This window comes from Callorhinus ursinus, unplaced genomic scaffold, assembly GCF_003265705.2.
Source record: "Callorhinus ursinus isolate GAN/ISIS: 27379988/994484 unplaced genomic scaffold, GSC_fseal_2.0 scaffold20, whole genome shotgun sequence".
NCBI lineage: Eukaryota > Metazoa > Chordata > Mammalia > Carnivora > Otariidae > Callorhinus > Callorhinus ursinus.
In genome coordinates this window covers 29438390-29458369 of record NW_027397082.1, presented here as the reverse complement: position 1 = coordinate 29458369, position 19980 = coordinate 29438390, and the positions used below count along the sequence as shown (strand labels likewise).

Sequence of the window (19980 nt, the reverse complement as noted above, 5' to 3'; positions counted from 1 at the left end):
TTATTGGGTATGTTTAAAAGCCAAGGGGCGCCTGGGTGGCTCAGATGGTTAAGCATTTGCCTTTGGCTCAGGTCATGATCCCAGGGTCCTGGGATCGAGTCCTGCAGCGGGCTCCCTGCTCAGAGGGGAGCCTGCTTCTTCCTCTCCCTCTGCTGCTCCCCCCGCTTGTGCTCTTTCGCTCTGTCAAATAAATAAATAAAATCTTTAAAAAAAAAAAGCCAAGACAAGATTTTGTGTACAAGCTGTTTTATACAGCTAAACTTTCTCTTTCTGATATTAACCCAAAGGACATGACTATAAGGACAAGACTGAACTTTTTCCTAGTTACTAAATCTTCAGGCATTAGGCAATCCAGTTCTAATACCTTGAAATCTGGGACGCTTGGGTGGCTCAGTTGGTTAAGCGTCTGCCTTTGGCTCAGGTCATGATCCCAGGGTACTGGGATCGAGTCCCACATCGGGCTCCCTGCTCAGTAGGGAGCCTGCTTCTCCTTCTGCCTCTGCCCCTCCCCCTGCTTGTGCTCTCTCTCTGATGAATAAATAAAATCTTTAAAAAAATAAAATAAAATTTTGAAATCTACTCTTTGTGTGTTCTTATCACTGAATTCTCTTTGTTCCCTAGGAGACTTGAAAGAAAATTCTATGGAGACTCTTCAAGAGAAAGGACTTAGCGATCTATTACATAGGGGCTTTTCTGCTGGCTAATTTTAAAGATATGGCCAGTACAATAACAGAGTCAGGATTATATTGTGAATCTTCCAGGAGACATGTACAGGAATCCTGAACTAGATTTTTCCCCTTATCAGAAGTAGGGAGAAGCATCTTCTCTATTTCCAGAAACAAGAGCAATGTGGTAACTCTTCAAAGTGATGATTACAAAAACATGGCAAATGAAGAATATTTGTCTTTGAAAGTCCCAAGCCAAATGGCCACACAGGACTCCTCAGTGACGTTCTGTAAAAATGAGCCCCAGGAGCCTCAGAAAAGCAAAAGTCTATCTGTAACTGAAGAAAGCACTCAGAGAAAAGTCTTGCAGGGAAAAAGTCCTCCCATGGACCATTGTTCAGAGAACCTTCAAATTAAACTTACGTCTAACGTAACAGAACTGGTCTCACCATTGGTCAGTGGTGAAGCAAATTGCCAAAATGGCCAAATGAAAGAGTCTTTGGATCTCTTTGACTGTACCTACAAAGACATTTGTGGTTGGAAATCACAAGTGGTCAGTCGTAGCCATCGGAGAGCTCATACAGAGGAGAAACCCTGTAACCATTACAACCTTGGGAAGAGATGTAACAACAGCTCAGATGGTCATCCATGTGAGAAAATCCACACTGCAGAGCAATTACACAGATGTAGTCACTGTGGTAAGGACTTCAGTGAGCACTCAGAACTACTACTTCATCAAAGACACCACACAGAAGAAAAGCCCTACAAATGTGAGCAGTGTGGGAAAGGCTTCACAAGGAGCTCCAGTCTCCTCATCCATCGAGCAGTCCACACGGATGAGAAACCCTATAAGTGTGACAAGTGTGGGAAGGGCTTCACTCGGAGTTCGAGTCTGCTCATTCATCACGCAGTCCATACAGGCGAGAAGCCTTATAAATGTGACAAGTGTGGAAAGGGCTTTAGTCAGAGCTCCAAACTGCATATCCACCAGCGAGTGCACACTGGCGAGAAGCCCTATGAGTGTGGGGAGTGTGGTATGAGTTTCAGTCAGCGCTCCAACCTGCACATCCACCAGCGAGTCCACACTGGGGAGAGGCCCTACAAGTGTGGGGAGTGTGGGAAGGGCTTCAGTCAGAGTTCGAACCTTCACATTCACCGCTGCACACACACAGGCGAGAAGCCTTTCCAGTGCTACGAGTGTGGGAAGGGCTTCAGCCAGAGCTCTGATCTCCGCATCCATCTCAGAGTCCACACTGGAGAGAAGCCCTACCACTGTGGCAAGTGTGGGAAGGGATTTACCCAGAGCTCAAAACTCCTCATCCATCAGAGAGTGCATACTGGAGAGAAGCCCTATGAGTGCAGCAAGTGTGGGAAGGGCTTCAGCCAGAGCTCCAACCTCCACATCCACCAGCGGGTTCATAGGAAAGATCCCATTAAATAAGGTCTTCAGTCATATGCTCATACTGTAAAGACTTAAAATATTTTTAACATCATTCTTTTATAGTCTCAGGAGAGATATAGTAAAAGTTACTCATTTATGTTCCCTCACTGAAAATCATACATTCATTTAAAGTATTTAAGTACCAAGCTCTTTGTTATGCTATACAACAAACTGACTTCTGGTTCCTCCTATGGGTACAGTGAAATGTCTGTACTTTGTAGTTCAGCCAATGTTATCAGAACTACATGTCCTACCCAGCTTTTTTTAAGTGCAAGAACTTTATATTTGTGTAAGCAGAACATGTTTCCCTTTGTTCATATTCTCTGAGAAATTGTAACTCTGGTTTCTCTTCCAATCTTGTGCCTTGTGTTTTTCATATTTCCTTCCAGCCCTGATTAGCCTCTCTAAACTATGATTGCACATGTTAGTTTTAGATCAGGGGAGTGGCTGGAGATATTATGGGCATGAAATCTGTTGTGTTTTTGCAAAATATACAAGTCTGTGGCCACACAACAAGAAGGTGGAGAAGAGCTACTTATGTGGTATACCCCATACATTATAGGATGTTGAACCCCCCCCTCCACTTCTCCCCTCAAGAAAGCTGCTCAGGAACATAAATAGTTCTTTTTCCTGGGTATAGCTGGTCTGTTGAAGTTTTTCCAGATTTCACCACTTCAGATGACCCCCTGCTGCCAAACTAAAGGCAAGTAGGGTACATACCATGTTGAAACATAGCAAATGAAGTTGAAATATATTTAAGTATATTTAATTCCTCAATATCTCATTAATTTTTTTCAGCACTCATGTTCTATACTATATAAAACAAAGAAGTCAGGAGAGAAAGTTTCTAATATTTTTCTCTTTGGGCTTATCTCTTGTTTTAATATGTGATGTACTCCCAAAAGCCACTTGTATTCACAGCATCCCCAGCCTAAATCTTTAGGCCTCACTATAGACCTATAACTTCCTTATAAAATTATTTTTATATTTGGTTGAAAGTACTTTGTATAAAAATAGCTACACAAAAACATTTTAAAACATATTTGGAAAGTATGTTTGGGATGATCAGGCCTAAAATATGCACTGTGTCACATATCATTCACTTGGGGTGTGAAGCTAGGACACCTCACCAAGTTAGACATTCATCCCCTAGAAGTTAATACAAGAAACTCAAGCAACAGTTGAGAGTAGAAAAGTGATTGCATACATAACTAAATTGGAATTTACTGTTCAATGAGGAGCTCCTGATAGTAGCCCTCATTTTCTGATAGTTAATGATTCCACAAGCATTTCTTAGGAGGCTACCCAGTGTTCAATATTCCAGTTTTCCACCAATAACTAGTATCCATATATGAAATATGGTAGGGAAAATATGTATGCCTTATTTATTAGCTTGGGAAGGTGGGGTTGTAACTGATATATCCTGACAACGTAACCTGAAGCAGTTACCTGGACATAGATAACACGGAAATTGTACATTAATTTTGCGGAAACAGCTAAGTTCTGTTAAGGAATGAAGGAGAGAGATTTATTTTTTTTAAAGGATTTTATTTATTCAGTTGAGACACAGAGATACAGAGAGAGAGAAGAGAAAGCATGAGCAGGGAGAGAGGCAGAGGGAGAGGGAGAAGCAGGCTCCCTGCTGAGCCAGGAGCCTGATGTGGGGCTCGATCCCAGGACCCTGGGATCATGACCTGAGCCGAAGGCAGATGCCTAACCATCTGAGCCACCCAGGCGCCCAAGGAGAGAGATTTAAAGACATTTGCCTTTCTTTGAGAGTTCCAGAATATTTGACTCCATCCCTGGGCAAGCATTCCATATGGAATGATTAGGGTGGTGACTGAGCATCTGCCCTTTAGCATTCCATAATATCCTTCAGTTATTTGGATACCCTAAGGCAGTATCACAAATGATGTGATTCTGTTTCACCATCTCTAGAGTAATGAATGCCTCTCAATTCCTCCTACCCTCATGGATCATACCTGAGTATCTGTTTTGGATTCGACTTTTTCATCACATATGTCTTCTAATTTCCTGATGTATAGGATCTCACTGGGATTTGGAGCCAAATAAGTTCACAAGAACCCAAGTGTGATGAAGCTGGGGGAAGGTTTGAAGTTCAGATCTCAGGTGATTATAAAACAGCCTGTTTTTCCAAATTTCCTTTTATGCATAACTTACAATATCAATGTTTTTATTTTTTTTTAAAGATTTTATTTATTTATTTGAGAGAGAGAGAGAATGAGAGATAGAAAGCACGAGAGAGAAGAGGGTCAGAGGGAGAAGCAGACTCCCTGCTCAGCAGGGAGCCCGATGCGGGACTCGATCCCGGGACTCCAGGATCATGACCTGAGCCAAAGGCAGTCGCTCAACCAACTGAGCCACCCAGGCGCCCAATATCAATGTTTTTAACTATATTTAGCTTTTACTGTTTTCTTTTAAGCATCACCTTCCTTAATACAATTGAAATATGATCAGAGTCCTTGTGAAGCATTACACGGATTATGGGAAGGAAGTTTGTGGAAAAGAGAAACTTTTCCACAAACTTGAAAATGCAGGGGGAATGGGCGGAGCAAGATGGCGGAGGAGTAGGAGACCTGGATTTTGTCTGGTCTCAGGAATTCAGCTGGATAGGGATCAAACCATTCTGAACACCTACGAACTCAACAGGAGAGCGAAGATAAGAATAGTAACAACACTCTGAACAGAAAAGCGACGACTTTCTGGAAGGTAGGACGTGCGGAGAAGTGAATCTGAGGCGATATTCAGGAGGACAGAAGGCGGGGGAGGGGGCCTCCGTCGGCCGCTTCTGGCAAGTGATAGAGACGCAGAGCACAAAATCGGAACTTTTAGAAGTCGGCTCTGCTAAGGGACGTCGCTCCAGTGGCTAAGCGGGGGGTGGAACCCTTGCGGGACAGTGTGGTCTCAGGACCCCGGGGTCACAGAAAGACCGGGGGTGCCTGAGTGCGGCAGAGATCCCAGGTATCAGAGCAGGGAAGCTGGCTGCAGAGACGGAGCCGAGGCGCGGGCTCTCAGCTCGGGGTGGCCATAAACTGTGATCCGCGGCCCAGTAAGGCCACTGCTCCTCCAGCAGGGACCCAACAAGCAGCAGATCCGGGGAGACTCCCCTTCCTCCCCGGGGAGGAGCGGCGCGGAAGCGCACCGCAGGGATCTGCTGGGTTTGGAGACTCCACACGGTGTCGGGTGCCAGAGATAGAAATGCTCGGTCACAGGCCGGGTGAGCACGGAGTGCGGCGGGAGACCGGGGAGACGGGAGTGACTGCTTTTCTCTGGGGATGCACTGAGGAGCGGGGCCCCGAGTTCTCAGCTCCTCCGGGCGGAGATTGGGAGGCCACCATTTTCACCCTGGTCCTCCAAAGCTGTACCGAGAGCTTGCAGGGAACAAAAGCTCCTGAGAGCAACCCGGAGCAGCTTGCTTAGCCCGGACTCACAAGGGCGGGGCAATTCCGCCTCCTGCAAAGACATGTGGGAACCACGGCAACAGGCCCCTCCCCCAGAAGATCAGCACGAACAGCCAGCAAGCCAAGACCAAGTTTACCGATCAAGGAGAACAGGAGAACTCCAGCGCTAGGGGAATACTGCACATAGAATTCATGGCTTTTTTACCATGATTCATTAGTTTTTCAAAATTAATTTTTTAACTTTTTTTTGAATTTTTCTTTTTCCTTTTTTGAACCAACATCTTATCAATCCCTTTTTAAAAAAAAAAACATTTTTTATTTTTCATTTTTAGAGTCATATTTTTATCCCTTCATAGTAGTTACCCTTATTTTTGGCATATATACATAAGTTGTTCTCTCTTTAAAATTTTGAGATACAATTTCTTCTAAAAGATCAAAATATACCCTAAATCACTAGTGTATGGCTTTGTTCTAGTCTCCTGCCTGATCACATTCTCTCCCTTTTTTTTCTTTTTTCTTTTTCTTTTTAAATCTTCTTTCTTTTTAAAAACAACTTCTTATCTTATCAATTCCTTTTATAAAATCTTTTATAATTTTCATCTTTACAATCATGTTCCATCCCTTCATTGTATCAACCCTTATTTTGTACATATATAAGTCTTTCTTCCTTTAAAATTTTAGCAGGCACTTTCTTCTAACAGACCAAAATATGCCCAAAAGCTAGTGTGTGGCACTGATCTATGCACTAGCCTGATCATATTTGATCATACTGTTTTTTTTTTTTGTTTTGTTCTGTTTTTGTTTGTTTTTATCTTTTTCTTTTTCCTTTTTTTTTTCTTCTTTCTTTCCCTTTCTTGTCCCCTGGTTTCAGGTCTTTTCTGATTTGTATAGAGTATATTTGCTGGAGACGTTGTTAACCTGTCAGCATTCTATTTTCTCATTCATCTCTTCTCCTCTGGACAAAATGACAAGACAGAAAAAATCACTTAAGCAAAAAGAACAAGAGGTAGTACCGTCTGCCAGGGACCTACTCAATACTGACATTAGTACAATGTCGGACCTAGAGTTCAGAATCATGACTTTAAAGATACTAGCTGGGCTTGAAAAAAGTGTGCAAGTTATTAGAGAAACCCTTTCTGGAGAAATAAAAGAACTAAAATCTAACCAAGTCGAAATCAAAAAGGCTATTAATGAGGTGCAATCAAAAATGGGGGCACTAACTGCTAGGATAAATGAGGCAGAAGAGAGAATCAGCGATATAGAAGACCAAATGATGGAAAATAAAGAGGCTGAGAAAAAGAGAGATAAACAACTACTGGATCACGAGGGCAGAATTCGAGATATAAGCAATACGGTAAGACGAAACAACAGTAGAATAATTGGGATCCCAGAAGAAGAAAGAGAGAGAGGGACAGAAGGTAAATTGGAGCAAATTATAGCAGAGAACTTCCCTAATGTGGGGAAGGAAACAGGCATCAAAGTCCAGGAGGCACAGAGAACCCCTCTCAAAATCAATAAAAATAGGTCAACACCCTGAAATCTAATAGGAAAACTTACGAGTCTCAGAGACAAAGAGAAAATCCTGAAAGCAGTTCGGGAGAAGAGATATGTAACCTACAATGGTAGAAACATTACATTGGCAACAGACCTATCCACAGAGACCTGGCAGGCCAGAAAGGACTGGCATGATATCTTCAGAGCACTAAACGAGAAAAATATGCAGCCAAGAATACTATATCCAGCTAGGCTGTCATTGAAAATAGAAGGAGAGATAAAAAGCTTCCAGGACAAACAAAAACTAAAGAAATTTGCAAACACAAAACCAGCCCTACAAGAAATATTGAAAGAGGTCCTCTAAGCAAAAAGAGAGCCTAAAAGCAGCATAGATCAGAAAGGAACACAGACAATATATGTAACAGTCACCTTACAGGCAATACAATGGCACTAAATTCATACCTTTCGATACTTACCCTGAATGTAAATGGGCTAAATGCCCCAATCAAAAGACACAGCCTATCAGATTGGATTAAAAAACAAGACCCATCAATATGCTGTCTGCAATACACCCATTTTAGACCCAAAGACACCCCCACATTGAAACTGAGGGGGTGGAAAACCATTTACCATGCTAATGGACACCAAAAGAAAGCTGGGGTGGCAATCCTCTATCAGACAAATTAGATTTTAAAACAAAGACTGTAATAAGAGATGAAGGACACGATATCCTACTTAAAGGGTCTATCCAACAAGAAGATCTAACAATTGTAAATATCTATGCCCCTAACGTGGAAGCAGCCAATTATATAAGGCAATTAATAACAAAAGCAAAGAAACACATTGACAACAATACAAAAATCGTGGGGGACTTTAACACCCCCCTAACTGAAATGGACAAATCATCTAAGCAAAAGATCAACAAGGAAATAAAGACTTTAAATGAAACACTGGACCAAATGGACTTCACAGACATATTCAGAACATTCCATCCCAAAGCAACAGAATACACATTCTTCTCTAGTGCCCATGGAACATTCTCCAGAATTGATCACATCCTAGGTCACAAATCAGGTCTCAACTGGTACCAAAAGATTGGGGTTATTCCCTGCATATTTTCAGACCACAATGCTTTGAAACTAGAACTCAATCACAAGAGGAAAGTCGGAAAGAACTCAAATACATAGAGGCTAAAGAGCATCCTACTAAAGAATGAATGGGTCAACCAGGAAATTAAAGAAGAATTTAAAAAATGCATGGAAACCAATGAAAATGAAAACACAACTGTTCAAAATCTTTGGGATACAGCAAAGGCAGTCCTGAGAGGAAAGTATATAGCAATACAAGCCTTTCTCGAGAAACAAGAAATGTCTCAAATACACAACCTAACCCTACACCTAAAGGAGCTGGAGAAAGAACAACAAATAAAAGCTAAACCCAGCAGGAGAAGAGTAATAATAAAGATCAGAGCAGAAATCAATGAAATAGAAACCAAAAGAACAGTAGAACAGATCAACGAAACTAGGAGCTGGTTCTTTGAAAGAATTAACAAGATTGATAAACCCCTGGCCAGACTCAAAAAGAAAAGAGAAATGACCCAAATCAACAACATCATGAATGAAAGAGGAGAGATCACAACCAACACCAAAGAAATACAAACAATTATAAGACCAAATTATGAGCAACTCTATGCCAGCAAATGAGATAACCTGGAAGAAATGGGTGCATTCCTAGAGATGTATCAACTACCAAAACTGAACCAGGAAGAAATAGAAAACCTGAACAGACCTATAACCACTAAGGAAATTGAAGCAGTCATCAAAAATCTCCCAACAAACAAAAGCCCGGGGCCAGATGGCTTCCCAGGGGAATTCTATCAGACACTTCAAGAAGAATTAATACCTATTCTCCTGAAACTGTTCCAAAAAATAGAAATGGAAGGAAAACTTCCAAACTCATTTTATGAGGCCACCATTACCTTGATCCCAAAACCAGACAAAGACCCCATCAAAAAGGAGAATTACAGACCAATATCCCTGATGAACATGGATGCCAAAATTCTCACCAAAATACTAGCCAATAGGATCCAAGAGTACATTAAAAGGATTATTCACCATGACCAAGTGGGATTTATCCCTGGGCTGCAAGGCTGGTTCAACATCCGCAAATCAATCAACGTGATACAATAGATTAATAAAAGAAAGAACAAGAATCATAGGATCCTCTCAATAGATGCAGAAAAAGCATTTGACAAAGTACAGGATCCTTTCTTGATCAAAACTCTTCAGAGTATAGGGATAGAGGGTACATACCTCAATATCATAAAAGCCATCTATGAAAAACCTACAGCGAATATCATTCTCAATGGGGAAAAGCTGAGAGCTTTTCCCCTAAGGTCAGGAATGCGGCAGGGATGTCCACTCTCACCACTGCTATTCAACACAGTATTAGAAGTCCTAGCCACAGCAATCAGACAACAAAAAGAAATCAAAGGCATCCAAATCGGCAAGAAGGAAGTCAAACTCTCACTCTTTGCAGATGATATGATACTGTACGTGGAAAACCCAAAAGACTCCACCCCAAAACTGCTAGAACTCATACAGGAATTCAGTAAAGTAGCAGGATATAAAATCAATGCACAGAAATCAGTGGCATTCCTATACACCAACAACAAGAGAGAAGAGAGAGAAATCAAGGAGTCGATCCCATTTACAAATGGAACAAAGAATCCTAAAATTTATATGGAACCAGAAGAGACCCCGAATAGCCAGAGGAATATTGAAAAAGAAAAGCAGAGCTGGCGGCATCACAATTGCAAACTTCCAGCTCTATTACAAAGCTGTAATCATCAAGACAGTATGGTACTGGCACAAAAACAGACACATAGATCAATGGAACAGAATCGAGAGCCCAGTAATGGACCCTCAACTCTATGGTCAACTTATTTTTGACAAAGCAGGAAAGAATGTCCAATGGAAAAAAGACAGTCTCTTCAACAAATGGTGTTGGGAAAATTGGACAGCCACATGCAGAAGAATGAAACTGGACCATTTCCTTACACCACATACAAAAATAGACTCCAAATGGTTGAAAGACCTAAACGTGAGACAGGAGTCCATCAAAATCCTAAAGGAGAACACAGGCAGCAACCTCTTCGACCTCAGCCGCAGCAACTTCTTCCTAGAAACATCGCCAAAGGCAAGGGAAGCAAGGGCAAAAATGAACTATTGGGATTTCATCAAGATCAAAAGCTTTTGCACAGCAAAAGAAACAGTCCACAAAACCAAAAGACAACCGACAGAATGGGAGAAAATATTTGCAAATGACATATCAGATAAAGGGCTAGTATCCAAAATCTATAAAGAACTTATCAAACTCAACACCCAAAGAACAAATAATCCAATCAAGAAATGGGCAGAAGACATGAACAGACATTTTTCCAAAGAAGACATCCAAATGGCCAACAGACACATGAAAAAGTGCTCAACATCGCTCGGCATCAGGGAAATCCAAATCAAAACCTCAATGAGATACCACCTCACACCCGTCAGAATGGCTAAAATTAACAAGTCAGGAAATGACAGATGTTGGCGGGGATGTGGAGAAAGGGGAACCCTCCTACACCGTTGGTGGGAATGCAAGCTGGTGCAACCACTCTGGAAAACAGTATGGAGGTTCCTCAAAAAGTTGAAAATAGAGCTACCATAATCCAGCAATTGCACTACTGGGTATTTACCACAAAGATGCAAATATAGCTATCCGAAGGGGTACGTGCACCCCAATGTTTATAGCAGCAATGTCCACAATAGCCAAACTGTGGAAAGAGCCAAGATGCCCATCGACAGATGAATGGATAAAGAAGAAGTGGTATATATACACAATGGAATATTATGCAGCCATCAAAAGGCATGAGATCTTGCCATTTGCAACGACATGGATGGAACTGGAGGGTGTTATGCTGAATGAAATAAGTCAATCAGAGAAAGACATGTATCTTATGACCTCACTGATATGAGGAATTCTTAATCTCAGGAAACAAACTGAGGGTTGCTGGAGTGGTGGGGGGTGGGAGAGATGGGGTGGCTGGGTGATAGACATTGGGGAGGGTATGTGCTATGGTGAGCACTCTGAATTGTACAAGACTGATGAATCACGGATCTGTACTTCTGAAACAAATAATGCAATATATGTTAAGAAAAAAAAGAAGAAGATAGCAGGAGGGGAAGAATGAAGGGGAGTAAGTCGGAGGGGGAGACGAACCATGAGAGACGATGGACTCTGAAAAACAAACTGAGGGTTCTAGAGGGCAGGGGGGTGGGGGGATGGGTTAGCCTGGTGATGGGTATTAAAGAGGGCACATTCTGCATGGAGCACTGGGTGTTATGCACAAACAATGAATCATGGAACACTACATCAAAAACTAATGATGTAATGTATGGTGATTAACATAACAATACAAAAATATTTAAAAAAAGAAAGAAAAAATGCAGGGGGAACAACGGGATATATCACATTTCATCAGATACTAAGAGACCATTGTGAAAAAGAAAGCACTTTACTTAATGTACCCAATTTCAGAAATGTGAAAATTTTTTTAAAAAGATGTTTTAGGATTGTTGAAAAAAAATTTTTCAGAGTTCAAGGGTCTTGATACTTTACAAGTACTTGATTTGAACAAAGACCTTTGGATATCCTCAGTATTCATCAATTATATCCAACTGATAATTCTGTCCCTAATTTAGCAAAAGATATAGTTCACAGATTATTTGTTGACTACTTGAGACTTTACAATTCTTAAAATTCATATCTATTCAGTGAGTGCTATTTCCTTTCTATATGAACTGTTTAATATCTTAAAATCAAAATACTAAAGAATATATTTAATTCTTTTTTTTAAGATTTTATTTTTAGTAATCTTTATACCCAGTGTGGGGCTCGAACTCAGAACCCTGGAATCAAGAGTTGCATGCTCTTCTAACTGAGCCAGCTAGACAGCCCTAATCTTTTAATTCTTCCTACCGTCTGCCCTAGCCAGAGTTAGGGGAGAGAAAGAAATATGGAAGCTCCTATGCCTTTCTCTTTGTACATCATTGATAAGAAAGGGTAATAACTGGTCATGGGGTGCAACACTGAACCCTAGATAATGAAAGCAGAGTTCAAAGCAAGATGCTCTAAGTAGTTGTGAGAGTAAAACTGCCACTGGATTGGTACCTGAGAGCAGGTGAGAACAACAAGTAGGTTCAAGAGGTAGATCTGGGAAAAGCTAATGCATAGGAGCATGTGGTAATTGATCAGCAAGGGCTACAGAAATCATGTCAGTGTTTGGTCAGCTAAGCAAAATGACTAGCAGAGAAAGGACTAGAAAATGTGCTTTTTGTTAAATATCTCTCCGGACAGCATTAAAATGCTAAAAAAAATTTACATTTTTAAAACCACAGTAATAGAATAGGAAAAAGACCACAACAAACGAGGAATCTCAACAAAAATTTGAAAGATGAAGGAGGATGGCTATTGTATCAGAGCGGAAGCAGGTGACATTTATGGTAGGTAAGGACAAAAAGGAGCCAGTTTGGCTCCAAGCTCAGAAATGCTTAATACTGTAGAAGTCAGAAATGAGACATGAAGGGAAAGCAGTGAAATTAATGGCCTGTTGTATATGGAACATTCACTTAATCCCATACACACATGCCCTGCTCCCGAAACCCCTGTGCACTTGCCAACCAGAGATTTACCCTTCAGCAAGAGATGGGAAGTTTCTTCTCTGCAGAAATTGAATGACTCCAAGGGAGAGACCTCTACTTCTGGCATTTGAGAATCCAACAGTAAAGCAGTTGTCTTCTAGCTCCAAAGTTTCAACCTGCATGAAATATAAACTGAAAGTCAAGGGATACCTGGCTGGTTCAGCTGGTAGAGCATGCAACTCTCCATCTCGGGGTTGTGAGTTCAAGCCCCAGGTTGGGCATGGAGCCCACTTTAAAAAAAAAAAAAAAAAAACTAGTAAAATTGAAATAAATATAGGCAAGTTTTCAAGTATAGATATTTCAATACTGAAATGATAATAAAAATAGAAAATAAGTAAGAATATATAATACTATTGGGGTGCCTGGCTCAGTCTATTCAGCATCTGCCTTCAGCTGGGGTCATGATCCCAGGGTCCTGGGATCCAGCCACCTGTCAGGCTCCCTGCTTATAGGGAGCCTGCTTCTCCCTTTCTTCTCCATTCCTGCTCTCTCTTACTCTCTCTCTCTCAAATAAATAAATAAAATCTTTAATTTAAAAAAGTACATAATACTGTCAACTAACTTGATTAAATGACATTTATAGATCACCACCCAACAACAGCATAAAATGCATTATTTTCCAGTGTACACATTATGGGCTATAAGACAAGTTTCAAATGATTTAAAAGAACGGAAACTATACAAAGATGTTCTATGACCAGAACAGAATTAAATTAGAAATCGCTAACAGGAAGATATCTGAAGAATCCCCAAATATTTGGAAAATAAATCACCTTCCTAAATAAGCCCTGAATTAGAGAGGAGGTAAAAAGGAAAATTTGAAAATATTTTGAGCTAGGGCACCTGGGTGGCTCAGTTGGTTTAGTGTCTACCTTCAGCTCAGGTCATGATCCCAGGGTCCTGGGATTGAGCCCTGTGTTGGGCTCACTGCTCAGCAGGAAGTCTGCTTCTCCCTCTTTCTCAAATAAATAAATAAAATCTTTAAAAAAAAAATATTTTGAACTAATCTACAACCATGCCACCCTGAACGTGCCCAATCTCATCTGAAAATATTTTGAACTGAATGAATATATGGAAATTGTTGGATCTAGCCAAAGCAGTGTGGAATTTTAACTTTTGCCAATAAATTCAACAACTTAAGTGAAATGTAAAAAGTCCTTGAGAGGCACAAACTGCCAAAGCTCACTCAAGAAGAAAAAGGAGGGGCGCCTGGGTGGCTCAGTCGGTTAAGCGTCTGCCTTTGGCTCAGGTCATCATCTCGGGGTCCTGGGCTCAGGTGGTATCGGGCTCCCTGCTCGGCGGGGAGTCTTCTCCCTCTCACTGCCCACCCCCGCTCATGCTTTCTCTCTCTCTAATAAATAAAATCCTTAAAATAAATAGATAAATAATATTTTTAAAAATTTAAGAAAAAGAAAACATGAATAGCCCTAATAAGTTGAATTTGTAGCTGACAGCCTCACACAGAAAAAGTACAGGCCTAGATGGCACAAATGAATTCTACCAAACATTTAAGGGAGACATATTAACAATTCTACACAAACTCTTCTAGGAACATTGCCCACATACCAAAGCCAGAAAAAGACCTCACAAGAAAGGAAAATCATACATCAACATCTCTCATAAACAGATGCAAAAATTCTTCTAAAAAATAGCAAATAGAAACTGCTATCTATAAAAGATGGTAATACATCATAGAGTTTATTCTAGAAATGCAAGTTTGCATTAGCATTCAAAATCAATGGATTTAATCATACGAACATAGTAAAAAAGAAAACCCATATCTTTTTTAACATGTAGAAAAAGTATTTGAAAAAAATCACTCATTCATGATTAGAAACTCTCAACTGATAAGGAATTAAAGGGATCATCCTCAATTTACTAAAGGACATCTATGGAAGAACCTGCATCTGACATACTTAATGGTAAAATAAAAAGCAGTTTCCTCATAAAACTGGAAAGAAGGCAAAGATGTCTACTCCTCTCTTCTAGCCAACATTGTCCCAGACGTAGACAGTACAACAAGGCAGTAAAAAGAAAAAGGAGGGGGCCACCATAAGTCTCAACAGGCACCATGTACCAGCCTGCACTAGGTTTGGGGCAACTGAGCTGGGCCTGAGGAGCACACCTTAAGAAAGAGAAGAAACAGAGCACAAATAGAAGAGACACAGAAACCCAGGCACATGAAGGGAGAATGCCATGGGACAGCAGAGACACTGGAGTTACGCAGCTGCTAGTGGAGACAATGAGGATTGGCAGCCACTACCAGAAGCTAAGAGAAATAAGGTAAACATAAAAACAAAAACTATAAAGTGCCTAGAAGAAAAAACACAAATCATAAAAAGGAAAAATTGGTAAATTGGACTTCAATGTTAAGATTTCATATGAAGAAAATAACTGTGGACTGAAAATATGTGTAGAACATACATCTGATAAAGGAAGACTTGTACCCAAATCTATAAAGAACTCTTAAAATCCCTCTCCCTCTGCCTGCCTGCCTACTTGTGATCGCTCTCTGTCAAATAAATAAAATCTTAAAAAAAAAGTGGATAAAAGATTTGTTTTTTTAAATATTTTATTTAATTTATTTCACAGACAGAGACACAGGGAGAGAGGGAACACAAGCAGGGGGAGTGGGAGAGAGAGAAGCAGGCTTCCCGCTGAGCAGGGAGCCCAATGCGGGGCTCAATCCCAGGACCCTGGGATCATGACCCAAGCCGAAGGCAAACGCTTAATGACTGAGCCACCCAGGCACCCCTAGAATAGCTAAAATTTGAAAGGCATAATAATACCAAGTATTGGCAAGAACATGGAGCAAGCTACTGGCAGAAATACAAAATAGCCATTTGGAAAATAATTTGACTATTCTTACAAAGTGAGATACTCACTTATCACAGAGCCTGGCAATCCCACTTCTAGGTGTTTACAAAGAGTAGTGAAAACATTGTCATCCAAGGCCTTTATGTGAATGTTCATAGTAGGCTTACTCATAATAAACATACTATTCATAATGGAAACAACATAAGTGTCCATCAACAGGTGAATGAGTAAACAGCAATAAAAAAAATACAACAGAATGAATCTCAAAAGCGTTATGCTATATGAAAGAAATCAAACTTAAAATGTTACATAATCTATAGGAAATTCTAGAAAAGACAAATCTATGAAAGAAGGCAGTTGACTGGTGCTTAGGGGATAGGAGAGAGGTGAGTGACTACAAAGTGGCATAACGGATGAAAAATGTTCACTCAGCAGTGGTGGCAATGACATGAGTACATTCATTGAATATTTACATTAAATGGGTAGATATTATATATAAATTTTACATGGTATATAAATCTAAATCAATAAAACTAATTAAAACACATGCATACACAGACACCAGTGCACATCATTTTTTGAATTGTTTATGATAAGAACACTTAACATGAGATCTGCACTCTTAACTAACTTGTAAGTGCACAGTGTGGTACTGTTAACTACAGGCACAATGTTGGACAGCAGGTCTCTAAAACTTATTCATCCTGCATACCCGAAGCTTTGTACCTGTTGAAATGCAGCCCTCTCTTTCCCCCTCCCTGCAGCCTCTAGCAACCAACATTCTACTTTGTTTCTGTGGGTTTGTCTATTCTATGAAGTACTAGTGCACATCACTTTGGAATAGTAAAACTGTTTTGTTTTCTCAGGATCTCTTAACTGGCAGTACTGGCAGATTGCTTTACTGTTGAAAACTGGGGTTAGGTACTCTTTGCTATCAGACAGATGTTAAGACAGATGTTAACCATGGGTTTCTCTGAGCATTCTCCCCACACTATTTTTGTTCAGTTTTCCTCTGAACAGCCACCAACTGTTTGCTATTTTCCTATGAACACTGAAATTCATTTCCATGCGTTTTCTTCCCAAAGTTCTGAGACTGCATGAGTCTTGGGATTTTGTAAGAATTAAAATCTTGATTTGTAATAGTCCTTTGATGCTGCTTCTTTTTTTTTTAAAGATTTTATTTATTTATTCATGAGAGACAGAGATAGAGAGAGAGAGGCAGAGGGAGAAGCAGGCTCCCCGCTGAGCAGGGAGACTGATGCGGGACTCGATCCCAGGACCCTGGGATCATGACCTGAGCCGAAGGCAGACGCTTAACCATCTGAGCCACCCAGGAGCCCTTGATGCTGCTTCTTGAACATCCACCACTCCGTCCTCATTTGGGGGAATCTGATGAGATACTCCTCCTTTTACTCAATAAAGTTTCATTTGTCTTCATCTTCTTTTAATTCTTTTTGCACCCCATTTCATTCAGGCCTTTCTTCAATGACACCTCCTGGGGCACCTTCCCTCAACATCCTCTATCTCTCCCTATTTTTAATACATTTAATTTCATTATTTCATTAAATCATCCATTCACTCACTCTATATTAGGCTTAGAAGTTGAGGGTACATCAGTGAATAAACTCTAACCACAAAGGGAAAAAAAGCTGGTAAATTGGAACACATTAAGATTTTCTGTGCAAAAAAAAATACTATTAAGAAAGTAAAAACGCAGGGCGCCTGGCTGGCTCAGTTGGTAGAACATGTGACTCTTGATCTCAGGGTTGTGAGTTCCAGCCCCACGTTGGGTATAGAAATTACTTAAAATCTTACAGAAAAAGAAAAAAAGTAAAAAGGCAAGCCATGGTGGATGAAGATGCCTGCAATACTTCTAGCTGACAAAGACCTTATATCAAGAATATATAAATAAGGGGCGCCTGGGTGGCTCAGTCGTTAAGCATCTGCCTTCGGCTCAGGTCATGATCCCAGTGTCCTGGGATCAAGTCCCTCATCGGACTCCCTGCTCCGCGGGAAGCCTGCTTCTCCCTCTCCCACTCCCCCTGCTTGTGTTCCTGCTCTCACTGTCTCTCTCTCTGTCAAATAAATAAATAAAACCTTTAAAAAAAAAGTATATAAATAAAACAGGCACCTGGGAGGCTCAGTCAGTTGTGTCAGACCCTTGATTTCAGCTTAGGTTGTGAGATCGAGCCCCGTGATGGGCTCCAAGCTGGGCAGGAACCTGCTTAAGATTCTCTCTCCCTCTCTGCCCACCCCCTCAAAAAAAAAAATATATATATATATATGTGTGTGTGTGTGTGTGTGTGTGTGTATAAAATCTATAAATTAATAAGACAAAAGCTGGCAACACAACAGAAAAATGAACAAAAGACATAAGCACCTCACCGATAAAGCCTATCCAAATAGCCAATAAACACGTGGTAAAATATTCTACTTTATTAGCCATCAAGGAAATGCAATTAAAATCACAAGGCAGGGGCACCTGGCTGGCTGGCTCAGTCGGTAGAGCATGCAACTCCTAATCCCGGTGTTATGAGATCAAGCCCATACTGGGCATAGAGCCTACTTTAATAAAAAACAAAACAAACAAACAAAAACCCCACAAGGCAGAACTCCACATCCATCCTAATGGCTAAAGTGAAAAGGCAGACAATACCTGCATTCGTGAGGATGTGGAGCATCTGCAACTCTGCTACACCACTGGTGAGAATCTAAACTGAAGTAACTAGGTTGGAAAACGATGGCAGAATCTACTAAAGCTGACTATATGCATACCAAATGGCCCAGCAATTTTACTTTTGGTTTATGTTCAACAGAAATGGGCGCATATGTTCATCTAAAAGCATTCGCTGGACTGTTAATAGCACCACTCTTTGTGCCAAGAACTGAAAATTCTCCAGTGCTCGTAACAGAATGGGTAAAGTGTGGTATACTGACACAGGGGAATATTACACTGCACTGACGATGAGCAGACCACAATTACATGCAACTATAGGGATGAATCTCACAAACACAATGTCAAATGGAAGAAGCCAGACGTGAAATATTTACATTGTGTGATTTATACCAAATGAATAGAATTAGTCCAAGAATCAGCCATTAGATCCATTGAGCTGAATGAAAAGAAAAGTGAGACAAGGCTTGGAAAGAAAGTTGGGGAGGGGGAAGACAGCCCCCACCACGTGACAAACTGAAGAGTGCCTGGTTCTAAGACCTAAGATGGTGGAGGACAAAGAGCAGCAGGGGAATGTAGTGATGCAAAATAAATATATAACAACTTTATTGATCCATTAGAAAACATAAAAGCTACAGTATAACTCACATCCCCACCTGGGCTAAACCCTTTAGCACAGATTATGGTTCTTAAGTACTGGTTCTCCTCAATGTCCAAAGTTAATTTTTAATCAATGATTTCATCCTGGAAATAAGATTTCAAATCATCCTTTTTCATTCACATTAGGATAACAATTCAGATCTGCATTCTGTAGCATATGTAAGAAAAGGAACATGGTAGGAGAGCTATGACTCCATTAGTTCATAGTTAATTTGTGCAACAATAAAATGGTAAAAATGGCAGCAGTGACAGGCCCCATAGAGATGAGTGTCCAACTGCCCCTACAGAGACGCAGTCAGGAATTTGTGCGAAGCAGAAGCAGAGCCATCCCTTATAAAATTGTGAAACTCTTTAACCTAAGGAACATTTAGATCTTAGAAACATTCAGATCCTGACCTTGTTCCCAGACAAGGGTCTGAATGGACCCCCTTGGCTCTCTTAGTAGTCTAAACAGCTGACAGTGGTAGCAGAGGCACCTTTCTCTGGAGTCTTCTGTGCCAGTTTCTGCTTCAGGATGGCACCTAGAACCTTCGATGGGAAAGAATATAGCCATCCTGTGCTTGAGACCATCATCAGCTTTGGAGACAATACAAAGCTGCTTCTGGGTTTGCTGACGTGACTTCAGAGATCCCAGAATAGGCAATTCCTTCACGAATTCAGAGACTGCAAGCGCAGCTACAAAGCCCACAGCTGTGGCAGTGGGTGGGGATGCTCGCGCATGCAGGTTTATGTATCTGGAGAGCAGTCTCCAAAAGTAGCACCAATTTAGGGACTATTGCTGAGGCAGGTGCATCTCGTGCTCCAACATCAGAGACTAGTGAAGAGTTGGCAGCCACCTCTCCCCTTGTGCGTTGCCCTGGGACAGAGGTGACACGGTTGCAGCCTTCTGGGACTGCTGGCCTTCTGAGCTGAGCTGCTGGAATGTCAGTGGGCAGGCCTGTAGCACCTGCCCCTGCTGTTCTCCCCGGCCGGGCTGCTGACCCTGGACCATGGGGGGATGGGGCTGCAGTGTGTGCCTCAGTTGGTCTCCCCGGCTGGGCTGCCGACCCTGGCGCTGCTGCTGACC

The 19980-nt window shown here is 41.1% G+C and overlaps 2 protein-coding genes across 8 annotated transcripts in view; one reads left to right on the top strand and one right to left on the bottom strand.

Annotated features, from left to right (window-relative positions):
* LOC112830731 (uncharacterized) overlaps positions 1-19980 on the bottom strand; it is a 143298-nt gene that overhangs the window by 39777 nt on the left and 83541 nt on the right. The window lies entirely within an intron of this gene.
* ZNF239 (zinc finger protein 239) overlaps positions 1-19980 on the top strand; it is a 63283-nt gene that overhangs the window by 15973 nt on the left and 27330 nt on the right. For 3 of the 5 annotated variants that reach the window (XM_025880772.2, XM_025880774.2, XM_073904485.1), the window contains one exon: positions 622-2425. The exons of the other annotated variants lie outside the window; for them this stretch is intronic. In XM_025880772.2, the coding sequence (XP_025736557.1) occupies positions 883-2106 (1224 nt within the window). In that variant the 5' untranslated portion in view covers positions 622-882 and the 3' untranslated portion in view covers positions 2107-2425. Of the gene's footprint in view, positions 1-621; positions 2426-19980 lie in introns of those variants that run through there. 5 annotated transcript variants of the gene reach the window in all.